Genomic DNA, 20,858 nt, shown 5'->3' on the forward strand with positions numbered 1-20,858 from the left:
TTTAAATCATTAGAATTAAAAATTACATAAGTATGCTTATAAATCACTATAATGCTTTATAGACATGGGCATCCTTCAAAGTGTTTGAAAAGTGTTACACTCGCCTGTTAATCAGTGTCATATTTTACCTCCAAATCATTTTGTAAAACTGAAGCGTACTATGCTGAATCATTCTAAGATAAAGCATTTAGCGTTCTCCTCAATCGTCTTTCCACAGTAAAAATAATTATGTAATAAACAGCTGGATATGCTCAGGCAAAGTGTGCGGCACGAATAAAATAAAATAAATTTCTACATCTAGGCTTATACCGTAAATGAGCAAATATTTACAGTGAAAAACAAAATTAACTTCATTTTCTCCCCTCGCCTTGAGTGTTTTTGTTTTTTTCAACTGTTTGCCACTGCTGATTTATCTATACAATATCTACAAACTGGCTTTTTGGGGAGAAAATGCAGGTTCACACAGTAGGAAGTGACTCGACACCTTGACCTGGAATGGAAAAGGTCTAAATTTGTCGAAAGGACCATATGGAAGCTCATTTCCGCCAGTAAAAGAAAAAAAAATCCCCATGTTAAGTCATAATTAAAAGATAAAAATTCAGAATGAAGAGATAAAACATCAAATTATCAGACAAAAAGTATGACTTTATGACTCTGTTCCCCAACAATTTAATTAATTTCTATTTTTTAGCTCATAATTATGTTTAAATGACACTTAATGATTTTGACTTCTTATGTCATAATATTGTCTTTTTAATTTCATAATGACTTTTCTCATTATTATGACTTCTTCTCACATCATTGACTTATTTAAAATCAGTTTTGACACAACTTTTTATCTTATCATTTTTACTTTTTACCCAATAATTATGACTTTTCATGTCATAATTTTGAATTTTAAAGTTAATTAAGATTTTTTATCTCTAATTTCCACTTTTTTATCTCGTTATTATGACTTAAACTTTTTTCTTTTACTGGTGGACATGGGCTTCCATACAAATAGGCATTTTTTTTTAATATATAAACTCTTTTTTTTCCCTCTATTTTAATGTAAGTGCTGTACACAGTTACTACCATAAATCCAGGTGATTTTCAAGTGCTTCGCCATGTAACTATTAAGTCAAAAAATGATGTGATGTGCAATCCTCACGAATCGAAGTATCATTCAAAATTCCTTTTTATATTCTCTTTCTAAAACTATACATGCTCTTTCTGGTCTTAAATCTGAGTGTGTTCAGTAATAAATGTACAGTTTTTATATAAAATAGTTAATTGTAAGTTGCACTTCCCTGCCATGCGTGCATAAATGCCAAATAGGAGGTACTCTACAACCGATGATTATCATTAGCGCCCTTTTTTTGCCTTTAACCATAACTGATTAGGCCCAATAATAAAAAGTGTCAGTCTAAAACACAACAACAGTCATTATGTTCTACAAAAATAGCAACATTCATTTTTCCCTCCTTTTTTTTTAAAAACTACACATATATATTTATATATTTAAAAAAATATATCACACTAATCCTAGCCGAGTGCAAACATTGCCAGATTTTATTTGTCACGCATCTGACAGACTACTGATTTGATTGAAAACTGATTGACATTTCTACCAAAAAATTGCACAAAACAACTTTTCATAGATGTTGGTGAAACAAAAGACCATCCAGTGTAAATCCTTGCCTTTCTGACGGTGACCACGTGCTGGTTGTTTTGTCTGGAGCGCTGCTGATGTGCTTCACCCGCGCACAGGATCTGGATGACCTGCTTCTGGTTTGTGCCTTTCTTCAACACAAATCGAACCCCCGCTATCTTCTAATTATTATTAATGTCATATCATCGTACAACTAGACATGACACGCACAGTTTCGAGGGGCCGATGCAGTCATCGTGGCAAAAGGCACCACATCCTTTGCACATGATCATTGCCTTCAGTCGGCAGTAGCATTTAGACTGGACGTCCTCCATGTTGGAGCCCTCTATGTACGACTGTTCAGGTGAGGGCTCGCCCTGGTTGCCGTGGTCTAATGAGTGGCCGGCGGGTATGGTGGTGACAGTCACTGAGAAAGACATGACACTTCCGTGGACGCCGCCGCCAGCGTCAGCCTCCGATGAGGCCGTGGAGGAGCCGGTGCCTGCGGTGCTGTGGTTCAAAGTTTGAGGTACAGACATGCTGATAGTGCCGCCGTAGCACGACGCTGCCACGGCTTCCTGATTATCGAGTGTCCTCTGGGTTTGAAAGGCAGGCGGCCGCTGGTGACTGGGCTCCACTTGGGTACGATATGGCTCGGAGTTTCCTTGATTACTATTGCAGAGTTCGAGGTGCCTTCGGTGTGGCTGAAAAAAAGGGCTGGTGTCTTTGGCTGTCGCGCTGGTGCTGTTGTTGTCGGCACCGGCTGCACTGTCCTCTAATCCAGGCTCTGTTTTTACGTTGGAGCAAGGCTGAATGCTCCCCGCTTCATCAGACTTGGTTATCGAGAATCCCTGCTGCTCTGTTTTAACCCCGGAAATGGGAAAGAAAACTTTTGTGGCTGGTTCCTCTTCCTTCACCGCCTCCTCTCCATCTGTGCTTTCCCTTTTTAAACTGGACACAGACGTGTTTGGGATGGCTGACTGGTGCAGTCTCTTGCTCTCTGATCCTCGGCCGTACGTGGACACATTGAGCAAGTAATGTCCCGTCATGGCAGGCCGGGGCGTCCTCCTACGACCCAGAAACCCTACAGAGATCCTGGATTGGTCCTGACGCTCTTCTGCATGCACCAGCTGATGAACTTTGTGCTGCTGAAGCCCCACGCCAACATAAGGCTGGCTCTGCTGGACTTTCCTCTGCATCAAAGCTTGGAGGATCTGCTCCTGAGTCTCCTTATCAGGAAGTTCCCTGTGATGTCTGGTGTATTGATCGGAGAAAACTCCTGCTCGTCCTGCTGTACTGAACATCTGCTTATCAGCCCTGTGCTCAGAGGAGTGTGACGTCTTCACCCTACTGCCAGAGGGTAAATTTGACATCTTCACTTCCACCTTGGAAAGCGGTTTTGGGAGGATCTGCTCCAATGGAACCTCTTTGCCTTGCAGAAGCTGAGTGACCAGCGGGTTGTTGGCAGGGATACAGGAGCTGGTTCTGGTTGATGATGCAGCAAGTGACAGGGTTTCTTGTCCCTTCAGAGCATGCATGGATGAAGGAGTGGGTTGGGTTGATGTGTTTGAACCCATTTGAATGCTATGAGGTAAACTGACCATACCAGCAGAGTGACCTTTGTGTTTTTCGTCAGTTATGCTTGAGTTAAACGTTTGAAAGTCCAGTGAGCGAGATGGAGGTGTACTGTTGGAGGCTGGTAATCTGGTTGATGCCTGCGGGGACGTTGGACTCGGGCTGGGCGATGGATGCGTCGGCTCACCGCTGCCTCCCCCCGGCCCTGGACCCGGCACGGCTCCCTTTGACGCAGAGGACACTGCGGCAGCCGCTGCTCGCTGAGCTCGGGCAAGCTGAGCTTTGGCTTTGATGTCAGCCAAAGTGCGAGCACCAGTGCGGCCCGGGCTGCTGAGCGGGGCTGGGTGAGGAGTCCTCGGCGAGACTTGGTTAGGTGACAGAGGAACGGGAAGAATGCGTGACACTGGGATCTGCAGAGTGAAAAATAGAGATTTATTTCAAGATATGTATATGTACAGCCATAAGACAAACTAAACTAAAGTTTCTGCACAACATAGTTAAATACAATGGATGGGTCATGATTAAGACAGTCATTTTGTCTCAAAAATATTTTCCAACAGCTCTTTTCTGCACAAGGGCAGTAGAGCATTTAAGTCGGTGCTGTGACTGTAGTTAGAGGGTCATGTATTGGGAGCTGCTGCTGAGGAACCTAAGTTAGATCGCAGAAATGTGCAGAACTTGAAGGAAAGGAAAGGAAAGGGTTAGGGTAATCAGTGTCTGAAAAACAACATGACATATCAATAATGACCTATGTATTCATTTTTATTTGATATGAAAGAATATGTCAGAAACACATCTTCAGTCTAGATGACCAAACGCACTTTACTTCTCATTGGAATTTTTACACCCAAGAGAAATATTCATAACAGTATAATGAAATTTCTTGAGAAAATTATGACTATACTTTTGACTAAAATTATGGCTAAAACTCTGACTGAATTTATACTAAAATTAAAACTGTGTTCCACTAACTAAAAAAACATAAACAAAACAGGAATGGCTGAATAGTTTCCAGTGAATATGGAATAGTATTTTTGCATGAAACACCCACCCCTACTAAATACACTTCTTCTGTGTCATGTTATCGCCCCCTCACAGCTACAAAACCCTGCTGAAAGTAGCTAATTTAGTGATTTACTTGGGAAGCTAAGACTCTTTGAAATATACTGAGCATAAAGATCAAATATGGATATTCTGATCTTTTTTGGCACATTTCTGTCTCTCGGTTGCCTTTGGAATCCAGTCTAACTGGAGTGAATCCCTCTGCAAAGGAGCAAGCTACAAACTAGTCAGAGCCACCTTTTAAGCCTACAGGTGGTGAGTTTTTGATATTCAAAAGATAAGAGAGATAAGAGGAGACTTTGAGTTCACAAACATTTCCCTACCTTGAGCGGTGGAACTCTCTGATTAGTTGGAGTTGGTGTTGATGGTGTCGGAGGGCTGGATGTGGATGATGCTGGAGGAGATACGGAGGACACTGAAGACACAGAGGAAACTGAGGACATGCGGGGCCTTTTCTCTGGTGTGAGTTCACCCTCCATCTCACTGACAGATTTCCTTTTCAGTGGCTCAGAGGGGCCTCTGGGCTCAGAGATGACCTCTTCTCTCTCCTCAGTGGGTTTAACCACAGACGCCGGCTGATCCTCTTTCATCTCTGCACTAGCCTTTGGTGAATGGCTCTTCTTCACGGGCGACTGGGGGAGTTCTGTTTTCTCCTCCTTCACCTCCTCTTTATGCTCCTTTTCAGGCAGAGTACCTACCGCTGCCTGTTCAGGCAGTCTCTCAGCCTCAGGTGTTTCCACTGAAGGTGTTGGCGCAGACTGTCCTGCTGTGTTCAACTTGCGATCCTCAGCGTACTGTGAGCGCCGTGTCTTCATGGGCTCTGTGGTGAAGACCAGCTCTTTGTGAGCAGTCGGTGCTTTCAGAGGCTCCTGTGCAGGCTTCAGATTTTTCACAGCAGCAGCAGCATCAGTCTGGCTGCTGTCCTTGGTGCCCTTGGGATCCTCCGGTGCTTGAGCGGCAGGTCCTGTCTGATGAGATGGGGACTGGGGCCTGGCAGACGCCTGATTCAGATCAGCCTTTGTCAGCTCTTTGGATTCCTCAAAGCTGAGCCCAGAACTATACAGAGAGAGAGAAGAGGGAGGTGGAAAAAAAGACACACAAAGAAATACATCAAGTGTTTTCTTTCTTTAAACACAGTGTTCAAAGGAATTGTTACGAATACACAAAAAGTTGGCAATAATCCAAAGCATACTAAAAAAAAAAACATTCTAAACATTACACATAAAACATTACAGCATTTTTGTTTACTTTTTCCTTTTGTTTTTAAACTCAGATTCCTTAATGTGAAGTTACACAAAAGCCCTATGAGATGTGAGATGTGATTTAGAGATCACCACCCCTATGTTTGTGTTTCGTCTGGCACATTTGCATGGGATAAGCAAAGTCTATATTTTCCTAAAAATTTACTGACACTATCCCACAAACATGACCAAGGTCAAGGCTCTGCATGACATCCCCATTTCAGAAACAGAGCGTCCACTCTTCAGCAGCCACATTAATAATACAGTTTACAGAGTTATAAGCATAAATATAAATTTTCTCCTGACCTTGTCTGTCATCATCACTCATTATAAACAACATATAGCTCATTTCACAGCACAGCTGTTGCATACTGTTCAACATAACATGAGCTGGAGTCATTTCACATTTGCTAAGTTGTTTGACAACAGAAAACAGATCTTTGTTAAAAAATTAGAAGCCCAAATCACAAGACAGTTGGTAGGTAATTTCCAGCAGACTTTTTGGTACACAATCAAGTGAGATACATTTTAAGCAGCTGGCAGGTCACTTCAATTTGATTTTGCCACATCTTGAAGCAAAATGATGTTGCTGGATATGACGCAATTAAATATCATGTCATGAACTGTATGAACAATTCCACTGTAAATCTCCTACTGATATAGTTTTCCAAGAATTCTTTTTACCGGCGTTTCATCTACTGCTGTTGTATGAAAGGGAGATGAGGGCGGTGTTTAGATCCTATTTGAAATCTCATAACTCCACATAATCCTCTCAAATGTGCCACAGTGTAATAACAATGCACTTCTGAAATTTGATTTTCAATGTTGCAAACAAAAATCCTTAGGATTTGCCACTCTGCTGTTTGTATTGTAGGTCCTAAAGCGAGGTTGTTTGATTTGAAAGGAACTGTCTTTTGGCATTTGGAAAATATGAAAAAATACGCCTTACAACATGTACTCCAAAGCTGGATCGGATTAACGAATCATGAAATAATAAAAACTTTAAGTCATAAAGGAGAACCTACTTTTCACCATAATAGTTTTCAAAGAAGGCCTCCTTCCAGTGCTCGACTTTCTTTTCCTTCTCAATTTCTTGGCGCATTCGTAGCTGCAACTCAGGAGTGAACTCCCCTGTAAAGGAAAAAGTTACATAATAAAAAGAAGAGAAGGGTTACATTATACTCGGTGACATAATTTTAACTTGGAATGTGAACTGAATGCTGTTATCATCAGTTGGAACTGGTTGCACTGACCCTCAGCCAGTCTCTCCTTCCATGACTGTGCTGCTGACGTGAAGAACTCATTGTTTAAGGCAGAACTAGTGACCTTCAGAAGGCCATCCATGCAAGCCTGGGGAGAGGAGGCACAATGTCATGACTAACACCAACGCAATCACCATCACAGCATCAGTACGTTGACTTATGATTCCCAATGTGATGTGCTGTACATTTAAACATGTCCAACCTCATTTCCAAAAAAGTTGGGAATTTGTGTAAAACACAAATGAAAGCAGAATATAATGGATACAGTGCAAAGACAAGATATTTAATGTCCAAACTCATAAACTGTTCTTTTGTAAATATACACTCATTCTGAATTTGATGCCTGCAAAACGTTCCATAAAAGTTGGGACAGGAGCAACAGAAAACTGGGAAAATATGCTCTAAAAGATATTACTACATGGGCTCAGGAACACTTAAAAAAACTTTTATCAGTTAACACAGTTCACTGCAGCATCTACAAATGCAAGATTCTACCTGAGCTCATCCAAGAAAGACCGACATATTTCGGTTTTTGAAAATCATGGATGTTGTGTGCTCCAGGATAAAGAGTAAAAGGACCATCTAGATTGGGTGACTTGCGTATTTGTGAAGGCCAAATTCATGCTCAAAGGTACATACAGGTTTTGGAGCAACATATGCTGCAATCCAGACAACGCCCTTTTCAGAGATATCCCTGTTTATTTCAGCAACACAATACAAAGACACATTCTGCATGTCTTTCAACAGCGTGGCTTTGTAGTACAAGAGTGCAGGTACTAGACTGATCTGCCTGCAGTCCAGACCTGCCTCCTATTGAAAATGTGCGGTGCATTATGAAGCACAAAATATGACAACAGTGACCCCAAACTGCTGAGCACCTGAAATCATATATCAAGCAGAAATGGGGGAAAAAAAATCAGCTTTAAATCTTCAATTATTAGTGTTCTCATTTCCCAAGCGCTTACTGAGTGTTGTTAAAAGAAAAGGTGATGTATCACAGTGGTAAACATGCTCCTGCCTCAACATTTTTGAACATGCTGTCAGTTTGAGCAGTAAATATACTGCCTTTGTACTGTATTCAGTTGAGTAAACAATCTGCAAATCACTGCATACTCTTTTTATTTATGTTTTACAAAACATTCCTTTTTTGGAATTAAGGTTGTAAAATATGAGAGATTACATGTAATAATATTGAAGTCTCTACATTTCGTGCAATAGAAGCTTAAAAAGTATAATCTTAGAGCCACCTGCCGGTCAACTTCGGGCAGAAGTTTGAGCAGCCTCTGTTGGCAGTCTGGGGGCAGGACAGAGAAGGTGTGCTTGTTGATGATCGCCCGCAGGTTGGTGTTAACCAAAATGGAGTCTGGTGTTTCCACGTCTATTTTGCACTTGGTACGTTTTAGTTGACCTGCAATACAAAACAGGAAACAGATGTAAGCACACTGATCCAGCAATGCAGAAACATGTCAATCTTGCAACAGGCATCTTGTCACTTGGTCCTCAACTTCTTGAAATAATGCGGTTAATTCAACCTCGGACCAAGCAAGAGTGCAGATATAAGTTTGCACCCATCTGTCTTTGAAACAATGGATAATGGATAAGGTTGGTGTTGTTCTACATTTATTTTATATATGACAAATCTCATGAAACCACCAAAACCAACAATGCAAATGTCCATCTCTCAGTACTTTTTGACTTTCCTACCCTGACTATAAAGCCCCAAGCATACTGATTCCTAATGAGGACAATCATTTAAAAACACAAATATATAGTTCAATTTAAAAAATTTCCACCTGACAGAAAAGAGTATGCAGGTCTTTGTTTTCCAGATGGCCCTGCTAACTATGTTTTTTCTTTCTAAAACACCAACCACAGTCCTAACTCATTGAGATATCTGTAATTTACAGCATTTAGCATCACTCTCCTCACAGATTTTTCTCTTTTTAATGTGCTCCCTCTCAGCTCGACCTTTTCTCTTTCTCTTGTTTTCTCTTCCTCCTGTGCTGTCTGTTTTTTGCCACGCTGCTCAGCTCCACACACTGCATGCACTCACTGAACATCGTGTTGATGTGTGCATACGACCAGAGACCATGCCATCAGGTTAAAAGCAGGCGGTGAGGCTGACAGTCTACATTTGTGAGAGACTGCAGCTGACCTGTGTTGTTTTCTCTTGGATTTACCCATGTCATTTAGCATTTTCACCTCTGACCATTCAGCTTGCCAGGTCACCAGGAATTCTCCCGGTGCAACCTATGTGTAAGAGTGCATTTGTCAGAGACTATTTCAAGCTACGGATTTTTGGTGCACTAGGGACTTTCTGAATGTCGCCATCACTTTCCTTCAAAGGGCAAATTCACCGCTTTTTATGTGGCTATCCAATCAGTGGTTTTGCCACCTAACGTTATGTTATGTTATGTCACACACCTTAGCTGTCAAATAAAACAGTTGCTTTCTAGTACGGCAATTACTGTTAACATTACGGAAACACTCACTCTGCATGGCTCTGGCAGCAGGTAGCCTTCCATTAGCTAGTAGCTACCTTAAATACAGTTGCTGAAGCATCTGATGATGCACAGGATACAACTGAAATCAGAGGCACCATGCATTACTGCTCATCAGCTGGCAGTGTGTGTCCCTCACCTCTAGGATGACGCACAAAGATGTAAAACACTAGATACGATGTGTCATAAAGACTTGCCATTTACCGTTTATCTATGACATGGCAACCACTGATGATGATGAAGACTGCAACCTTTCCTCAGGTTAGGAAATATGCTCATACTTCTGCCAAAGAAGTGCTGCAGTTGTTCAATTTCAACTTCAATTTTTAAAATTTGCCTTAGCAATGAGAAAACAGTTCTTTAATGCCCTAAACCACTATTTTGTGTTTTTTTAACATACTGATGAAGGCACAGTTTAAGCACTGGTACTGTTTTAAAAGTATTGTTTTTAACAAAACTGCCACCATGGCTACACGAGCAGGACCCTTGGTTGATAAAGTATGCATTGAGAGATTTATTGCTTCAGTTGCCCACATTTACCAAAAGAAGTGAATTTCCCCTTTGTTTAGATGCCTGACTCACCTGCACTGAGGCGCCCTGACCTCTGGGAAACCTTCCTTGGGACAACTGGATGGCATAAGTCTGTTTGGACAGAGAGAAAAGAACGGAAGGAACAGCTCTAAGAAACTGCAGACCAGGGATCGAAACTGTTTCCACACTGATGATGCCAACTGTATGAGTCATGTTTGTTTGATGATTATACAATGTCTTTTGTTGTACTGCACGAATATCAGTCATTTCTCTTCAAACCTGTGTGTCATATCATGCATTGAAAATTAGTAAAACGTCCAAACTGACTGAACATCACACCTGATTTCTGCCAGCTGGATCTACATCAGTGTGCGAGCCCACTGTGTAACTATTAATCTCATCTGATCTTGTATTTGACAATAATAACAGCTGCCACCTACCAGTCTTTGTAGTTATATCAGCCATATCTTTGATGGTCTTCAGAAGCAGTCTAGGACTGGAGGTGGTTGGCATCCCTCCTTGTCTGCGCTGGTTTCTCTGCTGCTGCTGCTTCAAGGCCTGAAAACGAGTGAAATAATGAAGGAACAAATAACCAGCAGTACGAGAAAAAGAGAGTATGAATGTGTGTAACCCTCTGTTTCCCTGCAACTACTCCCCCAGGGCCACTTGCCTGGTTAAATAACAGCTAAATAACAGTGCAGCAATGAAACATAGGTTGCATAACACAAGCATAAATCATCTCTTTGTTGTGAGTCTGTCAAGAAGTCTGATCACATAATGTCAAGAGATTAAAGAAGCAATCCAAGACAGTTCACTCAGAGCTTTTCTTTTGTTTTAGCTGATTGAAATAAAAAGGAAAAAATACACTAGGTTTTTCCACCACTAATATTTTAGCCAAATCGCCATCTTCTAGTGTTGCCTACGCCCAATAAATGAATACAAATTGGTCTTACAGAGCTGAAAATTCCACACCAGCACAGATGGAGTGAATTACAATCTGTGCAATCAAGTGAAATCTAATTAAATGGAACACAAAAGGCACAAAGCAGCCAAAAGGAAAATGTTGAACGGGTGGATTATGAGAACATTAATACTGTAAAAACCAGCTATAGGCACTTTTCCCTGACGCCTCATTGTGTTTAAATAATCAGCACAAGATGTTGCACAGACAGGGAATGAAAGGATAAACATGGGTTATGAACATGTTTACAGACAAAGTTGTCAGCGAAAAAGTTAAAACAAACATGGTGAAATATGCAAAGAAGTATTATGACATGGATTAGAGGTGTAAAAATAATCTTAATGTCTCACATACAATAATAAGATCGCTGATCTAGTTTTTTGTTTAATTTAAAGGGTAACTTCTGTATTCTGTAACTTCAACTTGATCTTCCTATGATTTTGTGTCTAATAGGACACCCGTTTTTGAAATTGGTCCAGTATTAAGAGAGATTGCTTTAGCAGGCCAAGGTAAAACTATGTTATGACGTAATTCCAATGGGCAATTATGCCATCAAAGTAGGTCCACTGATATTGACTGTTTTTGCCACTGACAGGTTCAGTTTGGGAGATCAAGATCAGAGAAGCAGCAGGGGAAAAACAGCGTGTATGGTCAGAATATTTTCACATCTACCTCTGTTAACAAGGCTTTTACTTCGACCAAACAGCCAGGGTAGTGATCGCTAGAAAGGTAGAAAGACAAGCCAAGACGTTTTGGGTGAGTTTTCTTTTCTCTCTGTCAAGTTTAAATAAAGATGATGATGTTAAATTTACAGTTTTACAAAAAGGACTTTGGTTAGTTTGGCAAGAGTAATAAAAAAAAGCTGTTTCTGGTTAAACAAAACATTTCCTACTCTATAAAAATAGATCGGTCTCTTTAGTGATTTCCATAATGTTGTCAGACACTTAAAATAAAAATATGAGCCTGTCAGCGGAAAAAACAAGCACTTTAAATTAATTTACTTTGACTAGGCCTAGCCAATATACCAATATTATATCAATATTGTGATTAAGAAACTAAATATGTCTTAGATTTGGGACATCATTATATTGTGATATGGTGTAAGTGTTGTCTTACTTACTTACAGAAAAGTGATGAAATTTTCTGAAATTATCACTGTTCAAGCTGTTGTATTATTTCCCTTTACCTACTTAGACATTATATCTACATCACTGATGATTATTTATAAAAATCTCATTGTGCTAATATTAAAATATAGTCAAAGTATATCAATCAGTATCGAGGTATTTAGTTAAAAATATTGTGATTAGGGTTGCAAGTACAAATTATTTTCATTGTTGATTATTCTGATAATTTCCTTAACTGATTAACTGATTAGTTATTTGGTTCATAAATAGGTGAAAAATGTTGATCACTGTTTAACAAAGCCCAAGATGACGTCCTTAATTGTCTTGTTTGTCCTCACACCAAAGATATTCAGTTTGCTGTCGTAGAGGAGTTAAGGAAATAGAAAATATTTTGGTAATCTTTTCTTTAAAAAATGACTCAAAACAATCAATCATCATCAAAACAGTTGGGAATTACTTAAAATAGTTGACAACTAATCGATCAATCGAATAATCCTTGCAGCTCAAACTGTGATATTTGATTTTATCCCAGCCCAGTGTTGAGTAGTTCAATCGACGGCAACGCATCATATTCTATAAGATCGTCATATGTTTTGGTATATCAATGCAAGAAAAGCTCCACGGAAACACTGCTACACTATATATGTATATACTAAACATTGCTATGCGATACTTATTGTGCGTTGCAGAGTTGGATGGCATCAGATTTACACTGTGAGGGTGGATGTGAGTAAGAGGGTGTGGCAGGAACTCATGAAACATCTGAGACATCTGTTTGCGCAAATAGCAAATATGGCAACAAACAATTAAAAAATAGTGAATACAGAAGCCTTCGGTACCTGTTTCAAAGCTTTCTTGCTGTGTTTCTGCGAGGGAGAGATGAGTTTACTGGTGGGGACCGAAGGCGACGAGCATCGAGGCTGCGGAGAGGACGGCTGTGACTGCAGCTTGGAGGGAACTATGAAATACAAAAGCACAAAACAGATGTTACAAAATACACTTCCTGAGGGCGGTGTGCAGACTTTATCGCTCATGCTTTTGTTTTGATGAAACTGAAACCAATACAGCGCACAAAGAGACAGGTTAAGTTACATAGCTAAAATATCATATTACTAAAATAGGACTGAACATCTCAATAGGAAGATTGTTCACAACAACCTTGTCTACACACCGAAGCAGCTCCACTTGCTTCTTTTTCTGTGCCACTTAATTTGCATTTGACTTTGCGGTGCTTCGCATTGATTAGTTCAAAAATAAAACTATATCTGAGTCCTCCCACTCAAGCAAGGTTATTTGCTTGGCAGTTTGTAACTTGTGCATAATGAGGAAGTGGTCATGGGTCATGCTGAGAAAATAGTTTCCTGTTTTAACAGTCACTTAAAATATTCAAGTGGCAGAGAGGAATAATGAGAGGCAGTGAGAGCACAGCCTGAGGAAAACAAAGTAATTGGTACTTGAAGAAAAGCTCATTCTCCCAAGTTGCACTGCAATCAGGCAGAATCAGGTGTGCAACAAAAGAGCAAAAACTGCGATGAGGTGACCGTCATGTGGAACCCGCAGCTTCCCTGCTAACAGTTAACGAAAGACATCATGGACATAGCGTCTTGTATAAAGATAAAACCCACCTTTCGCTATCATCATGTCTGATGCTCAGTGTATTCCAGGAATTATTTTGTGATGAGATAGTGGAATCTATGTTAGTGGTGAAGCCACTTTCTCTCAACTTGCCTCCTCTGCTGCTACTTCAGCTGGCTTCCTGTGTTTCCGCAATGACTCAACGGCTGAAAAGGGGCGTCAACTCTCAGAGTCATAACAAAGCAAGGTGACCAACCAGCGAAAATCACCCAATGAACACAGTTACAGTCATTACTTAATGCGTTATTCTTTATCAATATGATCGAACAATATGAGTGAACAATTCATCATATTAATCTCAATCACAGTTTTGGTTTCCCACATGATCCAATATGATCAACTGCACTATTGACATTTAAAGTGCATGCTTTGCTCATAGAAAATTCCACTGCATATCAAATAAAGCAGCCACCCACTATGCAGCAGCCTATTAAAAATCTCCTGCATGTTGCAGCTGAGGAGACAGACAAAACGAAAATCAAAATTTGTCTGCCATAGGAGGAAGAGCTAGTGCATGAGCAAAACAACTCCACAGACATTCGTAACAGCTGCACGGCGCATCATCATTGAAGTATAGCGCAACACTTCCAGGAGACGCACTGTGAATGACGACCAGTTTTTTGATTCAAAAATTTGTACATTAGCAGGGATGTAACACAACAGGGAAGGGAATGTGAAAATGCAAAATGCAAAAAAAAAAAGAAGAAGTTCCTTAAATCAGCAAATAATCGAGGGGGGGCTTATAGCTCAGTTGATAGAGCGTGTGCCCTACGTCCTGAGCCCTCTGCAGCAGCTGCTGGTTCCTTTGTATTGCCAAGGTGTGAACAGATTGTAATTTAAGTTAAAAGAAATGAGACCTTTCCAGACTTTCTCAGTTACCAGCCTCAAGACAGTTTTTCTGAAAAAAATCCAAAGGATGTGACATTTATGTGCACTCTGGAGCGCCTTGCCTCTCTTAAGCCCCCCTTAAGTGCTAAGAGTGTGCAACGCTAGCTTAGAGAAGTAGTCCATCAACATGGTGCCGGTCAATCACGTTCAGTCTTATTTATGTCACGACACAACGCATGCTAGCGTGAGCAACATTTCACTTTATGGTCACCAGTGTCATTAATAACGAGGATTTTCTGAAAATTCTGCATGATACCTTTAAATATTGTTTTTTATCAAGCTACCATAAATGTTGATTCATGATTACTGAATGACCCAATATAAGCTTTTGGAGATGACAGTCTGCACACCCAGAAAAAATTGACTTGGAGGATGCAGTGATTTACTGTTAATGATGATCCTGTATGTGGTGCACAGTACCTCTTCGCATCCACCTTCCTCTCCTGCCCTCTTGAGTGATGGCACCGCTGCTGTTTTCTGTGCTTTGGGAGTCTGAAAGATTGTCACTGCTCTCCTCAGAGCCATCCTCCGACAGCTCCTTCGCCACATCTGAGATGTCCTTCTAAATAAAAAATAGAGTGCATAGAGAATATTCCCTTTATGATATAGATACAGAAAGAGAATGAAACATCACTCACACAATACTCAAGCAGAGCATTCATAATTTAAACAATTTTCTTTGGTTATCATGATGCTGACTAAGATTTAGATTTTCTTGTCCGTTCAGTAGATTGCAATTACTAAAAAAGAATGATTGTGAGGGATTTTTTCTGTGTCAATGTCACGTTGTTTTTTTTTTCACAGTAGTGAAAGCTGCTTCTTGTCTAACTAACCTTTAATGTGTAGACCCCCATTCTGCCCGGGACTTTGTAGAAGATCCCCTCCTCACCACGAGAGTTTGTGTGCAGCATTGCATTCAGACATGCCAGCGGTGACGTTCCACTAGATCATGAGAGAAAAACGTAAATTACACATCTGTTCCCCAATAAATCAGACAGCTGGGAGAAAGACGCAAGAAGGGTAAATGCTGGTCTGATATCTGGGGAGAAATTGCTATCATGCATCAGGAGGACATATGTGAGTTCAGGTCAGATTCACATCAGTGTAACTGTGAGGCAATTTACTGAATGTTTTATACAGAATCAGTTGCATAAAACTGGCTCAAGACTAGTCTAATCATTGTAAGGAACTGATATCCTCTGATTAAACTGGCCTGACATAACTATGTCTGTTGCATAAAAATCTGTTCTATTTAAGTCAAACATTTTCAAAACCAACTTGAGTTAATTAGGAGCACACAAAAATCCCTCAGCAGTCACGCTAGAGATGTATCCAGAGGACCAAAGTGAAGACAAAAAAGATTTTGGTCAACTTTCATTCTGCTATTTTAAACAGTGTAGCATACAGTAAATTACTTATAGCACATCAAGCAACATGGTTAGTGAGATTGAGAAAAATGCAACATATGTTATTTATTTAGAAAATTACACTCATTAGGCTTACAAATGTTGCAGGCTAAAATCTGCCAGATAATGTATCTCATTAAATGTATGCTTCCACTTAATTCTTTGGATGATGTCATGAAGCTGTGTTGAAATTGTGTATCTTAAACATCTATAAAAGGCATTTACAACAGTGTCAGTGCTTTATTTTATTAGAACATCAAGCAATTTACAAACACTATTCCAAAAGAGCTGGGACATTACATAAAACGTAAATAAAAACAGAATGCAATGATTTGCAAAAACCTTTTAAAATATATTCAATTGAATACAGTACAAAGACATTTAATGTTCAGACTGATAAACTCTATTTTTTGTAAATATGCCCTAATTCTGATTTTGATGCCTACAACTAGTTTAAAAGTGCCACAGGGGCATGTTTACCACTATGATGCATCACTTTTTCTTTTAGCAACACTCAGCGTTTGGGGACTGAAGACACTCAATGAAGCTTTGAAACTGAAATTCTCTCCCATTCTTGCTTAATATAGAACTTCAGGTGCTCAACAGTCTGGGGTTTCTGTTGTCATATTTTGTGCTTCATAATGTGTTACACATTTTCAATGTGAAACAAGTCTGGACTCCAGGCAGGTCAGTCAGGTACCTGAACTCTTTTACTATGAAGCCACACTGTTTTAACACATGCAGAATGTGTCTTGGAATTTCCTTACTGAAATAAGCAGAAAAAGACGTTGTCTGGATGGCAGCATATGTTTTCCAAATTGTTCCCAAGGCCATCTAGTAACTTTTATACAATCATGTGGGCTGTAATTGCAGTTTTAAATGCAGAGCAATTCATTGTTGGTTTCCAGCCTTCATCCCTTTTGTGCAGAAATTCATCAAGATTTTCTGAATCTTTTAATATTATTAATTGTAGAAGGTGAAATCCCTACATTCCTAACAGTTTTGTGTTGAGAAACGTTCATAAACTTTTACTATTTGCCCACACAGTTTTTCACAAAGCGGTGAACCTCAGCCCAGCCTTGCTTGTGAAAAACCGAGCCTTTCGAGAATGCCCCTTTAATACCGAATCATGTTCCAAACAAGTGTTTTTGAGACTTCCACAAGTTTCCCAGTGTTTTGTTGCCCTGTCCCAACTTTTTTGAAATGTTTTGCAGGCATCAAATTGAGAATGAGTGTATATTTACAAATAACACAAGCTTATCAGTTTGAACACTAAATGTCTTGTCTTTGTACTGTATTCAACTGAATACAAGTCCAAAAGTATTCATAAATCATTGCATTTTGTTTTTATTTACATTTTACACGGCATGCCAAATTTCTTGGTATTGGGGTTTTGCCATACTGGAAAATAGAATTATGTTTTTATGCAACAGGTGGCTACAGCAAGTCTAGATGAAATGAGTGCGAGTCTAACACTGCATCTTTATGCAACTGAACCTATAGGACATGTTATTGTTAATAACATGCAAAAGGCAAAACCAAACAAGTGGCATTGCAGTGAGTTGGTTAAGATAAGGGGTGGGGGTCTAGCTTTTTCTTACCTTCTGGATGAGAACAGTGACAATGAAACAAAAAGAAATGAAACAATTATTAATTGAGTAAAATAATTGTTACTATGTGAGCAAGAGAAAGGAAAGTACATGGTAATGGCATCAATTACAGGGGGAGAAAGCACTAGTGCTCTCTCTCATGAAAATGTCTCCTATCTAAAGGGTATTTGTTGTAGTAAAGTTACAACATCAAAGAAATATTTACCTTATTTCCTTAAGCCTTTCTCTTTGGATCACCTGCAAGATCTCTTTATGGCTCATAGGCGTGTTGGGGTATTTCTCCAAAACCTATAATATGAAAATATCATATCAAAATATCATAAAAAATCATAACGCCATTTGTGGTCGACCAATCCGGGTTTTTCAAAGGCCATTTCCTGTATTTAGAGTGCAGGGCAGCTGGTGGTTGATATACAATGCCAATATCAAAACCAACTACAATCTAATATAGCCATGTAATTTTAGATAGATTTCTTATTGATTAATGAAAAAGAAAAATAGACTGGATTAAGGGAGAGCTGGGAGCAGTATGTCAGAGTTGACGTCATTCAACTGCATTATTCCATACATTATAATATAATAAATATTTAACGTTATCCAGTAACAATTTTAGATTAGATTTGAGAAAGGAAAAATGTGTGACAAAACAGCAGTATATTGAAACACTGCAGAGCTGCGGACATACCCTGGCCTAAAAATCTTGCTCTCCAGATGTATGAAAACACATTTGTTGGCACAGACTCCAGCAAATGTCACATTTTTTGCAGTGAAAATGAAAATTGTGATGCAAAAATTATCATTCCCAGTATTTGCAAATCATATCGCAATTGCTATCTGTCAAAATAATCACAATGTGATTTTTTTTTTAATCATGTTGTGGGACTCTAATTAAAATCATGACAGTGATGTGAGATTTGTTGGGGTCTCCACCAAACAAACATGTTTTTACATCTGGACAACAAGATTTAAAAACCACAGTATATGTGCAGAATAACAGTATTTCATTATAATGCTATTCCGTCACATCTTTTGCAACTTGGACATTGCACTTGGCCATTATGCAGCCCTAACCTTCCACAAACATTATGGCTTTTTGCCTTTAATAAATTTGGATCTTGCTACGATGTTGGTCAACTCTCTAAACCAAATGCACATCTAAAATCATGCTGATAATAAATAACAGGTGGTTAACTAATATCTTATAGTTTCCACAAATGGCTCTCAACCTATGTAATGTTATAACATGAACAAGCAATGTAGCAAAACATGTCAACAAAAACATCTGACAATACAGTAACATTACAGACACTTTCAATCAATCATAAAAGTAACATCTAAGTCAGTTAACCATTTTCATTTGCTCCTATGTTGTACGTTTTATGTGACGATTGTTCTTATATCCCCACACTGCTGTTGTTAGCAGGTCGAGAATCTCATTCAAAATGACTTCACAGGTGTTTACAAAACTAATCATTTATTATCTATAGTGTTACCTACTTTATGCAAGCATACTACTTATTGGTAATAACTCATGAGAGCAAATACATCACTGGAAATAGATGCTCATACATTAAATAAAATTATAAGTAATTAATTACAAATAATCTAATTACTGTTATTAAGTAGTTTTTGGGTAGATTTTCAAGTGTGCAGTTTTACTCTACACTATGTAACCAATGTAGGTGACAGTTAGCACTCAGTAGTCAAATATGATTTAGTAACTACAGTAACTAAGTACATTACATAATGCAATGCATACTTCAATACAAGAGAAAGTAGACTTGAAAATCTAGTCATTATAGTACAAGTACCAAAAAAACTACTTAACTGCAGTAATTTGAGCATTTGTAATTAGTTACTTCCACCACTGCTTTTACTTAAGTATTTTTCTAGTACCAGTACTTTAACTTGTCATTGAGTAATATTTTACTAGTGTAACAGTACTTGTACTTGAGTACAGAATTTCAATACTCTTTCCACCACTGTCTAATTATGATATAGGCTAGTTGTTAGGAGTTTTGATATTTAACAGTCATTAGCATGCTATGCTAGTCAGCTAGCTACGATGTTAGCTACGTTCAATACTGTGCTCTGACATCTCGCCAAACGTTGGCATGCAAAAGATTAACGATCTGTAATTGAGTTAAAGTAACGTAGGAGACATTAGTTTAATAATGACACTACACGCTTTACTGTGTTTTGTTTGCAGCTGATATCAGACTCAAACTTGTTGACGAACTGTGTTGCGTTAGCATTAGCTATCTAGCATGCTAGCCTGGCTAGCTGACGTGAACACTTCACGGCTAGTTAGGCTAGTTTATTCGACTTCAGATCGTGACAGACGTGACAACCGTGCTGTCTAGACACAACACACAGTAAGGTTGAGGGAGGATGCTTGGGTGCACACAGCTGACAGTGATTTTACGCTCAGCGGTGACAGATGAGCGAAGCTACGCGGCTAACAGAGTGACAGCGCTCCTCCAAACGTCTAACCGTCAACACGGGCCTCGCTGGCTCGCGCAACATTTCGTCTTCAGCAGCAGGTCATGAACTCATAAACACAGTTGTACAAGTGGGAGCGTTCAAGGAAAACAACCACAACAAACGGCACGTAAAAACACCTAGAATACCGTTTTTGCGGCTTCGGCCCACGTCCTCCCCTTCTTTTTCTTCTGTCTCTCCCTCATTGTGGATGTCTTGTTGCAGAGTAGTGTTGAATTAGTCTGTTCCAGTTGAAATGTTGCTTTAGTTACCGCGTAAGATCCACTCCGTCTGCCATGTTGGACTTACTGTAAAGAGTCACGTGACTCCCAAGGAAACGTCATCTTACTGTATATAGCTGTCATTTGAAAGTCTGCAAGTTTCCCACATTTTTGACCTTGTTAACACTGTTTACTCTTTTACTCTTGAAAATATTTTTTATTACTATGATAATCCAGATGACGGTGCTCTTGAGTATTTGATTAACTTCATTATTTTATATGCATTTTATAAACAAACAGAACTTTTGCAGAACTAAATTGTCTATTAAAATCACTTGCTCTGATTGACTGCAAAAAGAGCTATAAGCTCCTGGATTAATATGAAACGGTTTCCCCCTGATACTTTTATTTAACCATCTATTTGTATAACATCTGTGCTTTTGTTCCCTGCCTTTCTCTTTTATATAATTTATATTATTATGCTTTAAAACATATTATGTATATTTATTACATGGCTTTGTGAATTACTATTTTCTGATTGATCTATTACAGCATTCTAAGGTCTTTTATTATTGTATAACAGACTATTGTTATGAAAAACAGACCATTGCTATGGACAATGTTTTGATCATAGACTGTTGAGGAACAGTAAAATCATTGTTAATTCACTAAAAATCATTTTAAAATTAATATTTTGTGTTAAACCTTTGATTTTTTTATACCGTAC

The 20,858-nt window shown here is 39.1% G+C and overlaps 1 protein-coding gene across 2 annotated transcripts; it reads right to left on the minus strand.

The window, feature by feature from the left end:
- Positions 1 to 1,455: 1,455 nt before the first annotated feature.
- On the minus strand, positions 1,456 to 20,310 carry asxl2 (ASXL transcriptional regulator 2). Of its 2 annotated transcripts, XM_084742290.1 has the most exons (12): positions 20,060 to 20,310; positions 17,635 to 17,717; positions 15,247 to 15,355; positions 14,834 to 14,975; positions 12,730 to 12,848; positions 10,243 to 10,360; positions 9,854 to 9,913; positions 8,018 to 8,178; positions 6,762 to 6,858; positions 6,534 to 6,639; positions 4,591 to 5,323; positions 1,456 to 3,615 (listed from the first exon to the last, which is right to left on the minus strand). In XM_084742290.1, the coding sequence occupies exons 1-12, from the start codon at positions 20,114 to 20,116 to the stop codon at positions 1,834 to 1,836; spliced, it is 3,567 nt and encodes a 1,188-aa protein (XP_084598416.1). In that variant the 5' UTR covers positions 20,117 to 20,310; the 3' UTR covers positions 1,456 to 1,833. The 2 variants fall into 2 exon arrangements, with proteins under 2 accessions (XP_084598416.1, XP_084598418.1); XM_084742292.1 differs by lacking the exons at positions 14,834 to 14,975; positions 15,247 to 15,355; positions 17,635 to 17,717; positions 20,060 to 20,310 and adding an exon at positions 13,516 to 13,653.
- Positions 20,311 to 20,858: the final 548 nt, after the last annotated feature.

Source organism: Lutjanus erythropterus, chromosome 18 (assembly GCF_056507025.1).
Source record: "Lutjanus erythropterus isolate fLutEry1 chromosome 18, fLutEry1.hap2, whole genome shotgun sequence".
NCBI lineage: Eukaryota > Metazoa > Chordata > Actinopteri > Lutjaniformes > Lutjanidae > Lutjanus > Lutjanus erythropterus.